General features: G+C 33.1%; 1 protein-coding gene across 10 annotated transcripts in view; it reads right to left on the reverse strand.

Moving 5' to 3' along the window:
- Positions 1-4,939, reverse strand: part of TRIP12 (thyroid hormone receptor interactor 12) — a 185,227-nt gene that overhangs the window by 25,216 nt on the left and 155,072 nt on the right. For all 10 annotated transcript variants that reach the window (XM_027876110.1, XM_027876119.1, XM_027876117.1 and 7 more), the window contains 4 exons: positions 4,693-4,892; positions 3,651-3,778; positions 1,826-1,977; positions 525-667 (listed from right to left, as the gene is read on the reverse strand). In XM_027876110.1, the coding sequence (XP_027731911.1) occupies positions 525-667; positions 1,826-1,977; positions 3,651-3,778; positions 4,693-4,892 (623 nt within the window). The remainder of the gene's footprint in view (positions 1-524; positions 668-1,825; positions 1,978-3,650; positions 3,779-4,692; positions 4,893-4,939) is intronic.

Consider the following 4,939-nt stretch of genomic DNA (forward strand, 5'->3'; position numbering starts at 1 on the left):
AAAAATTGGCTTCTTATTTTAAGTCAATCACTAAAATGTTCTTAAGATCTGATGCATAAACTAGATTGCTGGTCGAAAATCTGTTATAAGAAACCAAAATCTGAGAAAGAAAACTGAAGTGTAATCAAACGGCCAAGAGGCGGTTCTTACCTCAAAGAGATTATAACCTTTATCTGTTTGCTTATTGTCTCATTCATCAGACCCTGAGCTACTTGAAGGCAATGTCTTTTGCCTCTTTATATATCCCCAGCACTTAGCACAGTGCCTGGCATATAACAGGTATTAATTGAATGTTCTCCAGTGTTGAAAAGCAGGGTTGAGGAAATATTGCTATAAACAGTTACTCCATGTTTTTCTATCTTAAAGTTATCCCATTATGGGTACAATGATCACATCCAGTATTAAAATCAATGGAAGACAAGCATTAGTATTTCTGTTACATACGTACATGTAGCATACTGGAGGTCTTAATTCTACACACACACACATACACACACACACACACGAAGCAAGCCAAGTCATACCAGGTTTTTCCAAGCTCAGTGAGCCACGTTGGGATGTTTCCTGTCATGATTACCAAAGGATCCTGAAGCTGCCTGTTTGCTTTTGCTGTCAGTTTACTGTTGTTAAATTCACCAGTTGGAATAATTTCTTTGCACATTGCATTCTGTAATTTTTTTAAAGGAGTGTTATTTACCAACAACAATATTTTGTGAGACATATTCCCCCCTTTTACAACTAGGAATCTCCTTATAATTTAGAATCTACCATTTACCCAACAAGGCCAACTTATTAATATATTTCAATAAACTAGGCTCTTTCTGGAGTACTATGCCTAATCTAAGGCCAATGTTTCTGGTTTCCTCCCTTCTGCTCTTCTAACAAGTCAACATCGACTTGGCTCCCTGCCCTCCTCCTCCACATCAATTGTCAATGGGTGTACTGAAAACATAATGAAAATATTTGGGAAGTATTACTGTAATACAAATAAAAGCCAGACTAATATTTTGGCAACTTGGTTCAAAAGGTTGTCACGATTATTATATGTATTTCATTAAAATAAAAACACTATTGATTTTTAGTATATTCAAATGCCATTTACAAATAAGTGAATAATATTGAGATTAGCACTTTTATTTCTGCTCAACTTTGAAATTAAAATTTGACCAAAAGGTACAAAAGATATAAAATAAACGCTAAGAGAGGACATGTGTAGTCAAATTTAGCCAAGTGCATTATATATATTATCTCAAGGGGGATACTATACTTATCATCACCCCCCCATTTTGCTGATGTTAAGGCTCAGGGAAGTTGAGACTTGTCTAAGGTTAAGCTAAGTGGCAAACATGAGATTTTTGTTCCTTTAGTTTTTATAAATTATGAACTTAAAACAAAACATAATAGGCATTTCTATATACTTAAAGAGTAAATGAGTAAAAGGTAAAAATGTATACAATAAACTGAAAATCTGTTTTGCGTAACTTGCCTTTCTATTAAAATATAAAACAAAGTCAACAAAATACTTTGTAAGCTCTCCTGCTGTTCTGTGACTCTTTTTATATTTTTTATTATCTTCTGTGTACTGGGAAAAAAATGTTTCAAATGACCACCCTTTCTTTCTCAAGGATGGAATCTGAACCCAAGAATCTGATTTAGAGTTTCTTCCATTAAAGACATTTAATCCATGAGATCCATATCATATTATTTTATAGAGCAATTTCTATTTCTACCCCCAATAAGTTTGTATTACTCATCATAAAGACATATTATAATGAGATGATGAAATTAATCTGATACATAATCTTAGAAAACTAAGATTACTCACATCATATAAATAATACCAATAACGACTGATGGCATGTAAAACTCTTAAAAGAAGGATCACATCTAATGAAGGGTCTTCAAAAGTTATATTTTCAGGTGGGGAAGATATGAGGTAAACTTCTAAAGGATTTGATACTGATGGGCATACTCCATCTAAAGGAAGAAAAATCAAAGTAAAGGTATTAAAGCAACTATGGTAAGACAGTAGAGCCAATGTAACTTATTATTCAACACAATAGCTAATGTGAATCTAAAGAATTTTTCTAGTTATTTCTTGATTATGGATGGCAAGACTCTGAATGCAGACTTGGTAAGTGCCATCTGCTTTTTAGAGAAGCTCATCTGCCACTGGGTGATGAATACTGTGTATTAAGGGGAATAGAGAGACACTATCTCTGCAAGTCAAAATGTCTATATCAACAATATGATGAATCCTTCAAATACTGAATTAAGAATTAATAGTAATGAAGGATGAAAAAGAGCATGAATTTGATGAAATATAATGACCAAAACTAAGGAAGCAGTTTCAATTTAACTTCAAGTTACTTCTAAAGAATGAATTTCTTCTTCCCTTGGCATCTCCTGACTAGCAAAAGAAAGGAATCAGAAAATAAAAGGAAAAGAATTGCACTGAAGGATACAAATAAACCTCGCAGCTAACCATCTAGTCAGAGTAGACCACGTTAGGAGGGATAATTAGCTACAAAACAAAACTGTTACATGAAACATATATCATGAACAACAATAAATTACATTAACTCAAAAACTTCAAATAATGATAGTGGAAGTGATGTTCCTAAAGGACTCATCAACATGATACTAGTAAATTACGTAATCATTACATAATGGTTTTAAAATTCAATTCTTTTCATTTGTGAGTTTTACTCATTTCAGAGTTTGAGAAGCAGAATTGATGGTTAACAGACTATGACAGAGTTAACACACTTTATATAACCTGAAGCCTGGTTTCAGATGGGACTATTGTGTTTAATGAAGTATGAAAATGCAATCCTAGCCATCCTAATAAAAACCCAAAAACTAAGAAAGAGAAAATAAACAGAGCTTCAAGTATGACTATCCCCAGGTTAAGCAGAGACAGCAGGTGATAAAATGAAGGCATGAATACATGAAGGCAGAAAAACACAACCCCAATGCAAAATGAAGCCAGCCAAACCATAGTACACACAATGACAAAAACAATATAGGGAAGAAAACAAAAATGAAACTAAGGGCTGTGTAATTATAATGACCAAGCTTAGCCCCAAAAAGGAGAGGAAAAAATGGACTTCTCACTCCTTTGCAGAGGTGGCCCCCCCACCCCCACCCCCACCCCCACCCCCGGCAAAGAACATGGGAGGTAGGAGGAGGTATCCACCAATGAACAATCTTACTTCCAAAGAAGTAAATGGTAACATAGGATTCACTTTACACAAAAAAATCACTTAAAAACATGTTTCGCAGGTTCAATAACAGAAAGCTATCAAGGATACAGAATGGATCCTTATCACCAGACCCTTGTACAATGCCTCGCATATAAAAGGTACTAAATATTTATTGCATATGGTGTGAAGGATCTCTCAGATAAGAGATGTTCTTACCCACCATAAAGAAAATATCAGATCTTCATGTTTCAAAGGTTTTAGTTTCAATAGGTTTCAATGTCAGGGTTAAGGTAATAGAAAGTCTGAATGTTATTTCATTCAATTTTTTTTCCAGTAAAACAAAAAATATTTTGATATTTGCAAATACTTCTTTAAAATGATAAACTCAGTAAGATGATGCCAGTGAGACAACAGTTTCTAATCATTACTTTCTAGAAAACATACCATGCCACAATTCATCATGCTTTTTTGCATTTCTAGGCGAAGTTTTTGTTGGAGCTGTTTGGGCCCTTCCCCTTTTACCACCAACAGAGTCTTTGCTACCATCTTCATCTTCTCTTACAGGTTTATACCTAAAAGGATGACATAAAAGCATCCAACATATATTTTAAAAAATGGGAATTCAATGAGTAGACAAAAAATTCTAAGTATTAAAGATCATGTGTTGAAATCAATAAATTGAACAATAAAATTTAACTAAGCAAGTTTAATCAGTCGTACAGATTTCAAAATTAAGGTTTAAATGAATAATTTAATTTTTTTTTTGAAACTGTGGCACCATCTAGAAAAGGCTACAGGATAAGAATAGTTTTCTACTTAGGTAATAAAGCTATCCTACTGATATCTCTGGTTAGCAAAACTGACTCTCCCTACAGAAACAGTAGCTAAGACAATGGGATTTCCCTAGCCACACTGACTCTTTGTTAGCTGAACCTCAAAATATCTGTAAACAAGAAAGGGCTATCACAGCTCTGACTCCTTCTAAAAGCTGAAGCAACAACTTCTCATTTCCTAAATGACTTTCACAGATAATACTTTTATATATATACACACATATATAGCATTACATATTTTATATATTTATTATATATACATGAGAATATATATAGGAAGGTTAAAACAAGTAAAGTGGGTTCAATTTGCAAGCAATGGCCTTGCATTTCTACTTCTCATACCCCATATAACCTGGTCATTTGGGTAGAGGCATGGGAAAGAAAAGTTTCAAGAAAAAGAGAAATTTTTTAAATTAAAGCTACCTTTTATCATTTTTCAATTGTTTTATAAAACTGTCTTACACAACATAAAATTCACATGTTTTATCTGAAAAGATCAATTTTATCAATGCTTTCTGTATTCCTTATAAATAGGCACTATTACAGAAACAGGCAAGATAAAAATTTTTAAATGGCAAAAGAATGAGAAAATAAACCTACTTTAATATTTTTCTTAACTGAGGCATCAAAAAATAAAACAGAGGAAACCTTACCATATTGTGTGAGTCTTTGTCCAAATGCCAGCTCTTCCTAATGGATTGCTTTCGTCATCTGTAGATTCCCTCTCCTCTTCAGCCTGTATACTGAACTGTCTAACTGCCTGATACACAGTCATATTATATGGCAGTAAATGATCTCCAATGTAGAATTGCAGTCTGTGTCTTACATTTCCTGAATTTAAGAACTGAGCTGCCTAAAAAAAAAAAAAAAAAAAAAAAAAAAAAAAAAAAAAAAAAAAAA

The sequence above is a fragment of the Vombatus ursinus genome, unplaced genomic scaffold (genome assembly GCF_900497805.2).
Source record: "Vombatus ursinus unplaced genomic scaffold, bare-nosed wombat genome assembly UNPS02014810.1, whole genome shotgun sequence".
Taxonomy (NCBI): domain Eukaryota; kingdom Metazoa; phylum Chordata; class Mammalia; order Diprotodontia; family Vombatidae; genus Vombatus; species Vombatus ursinus.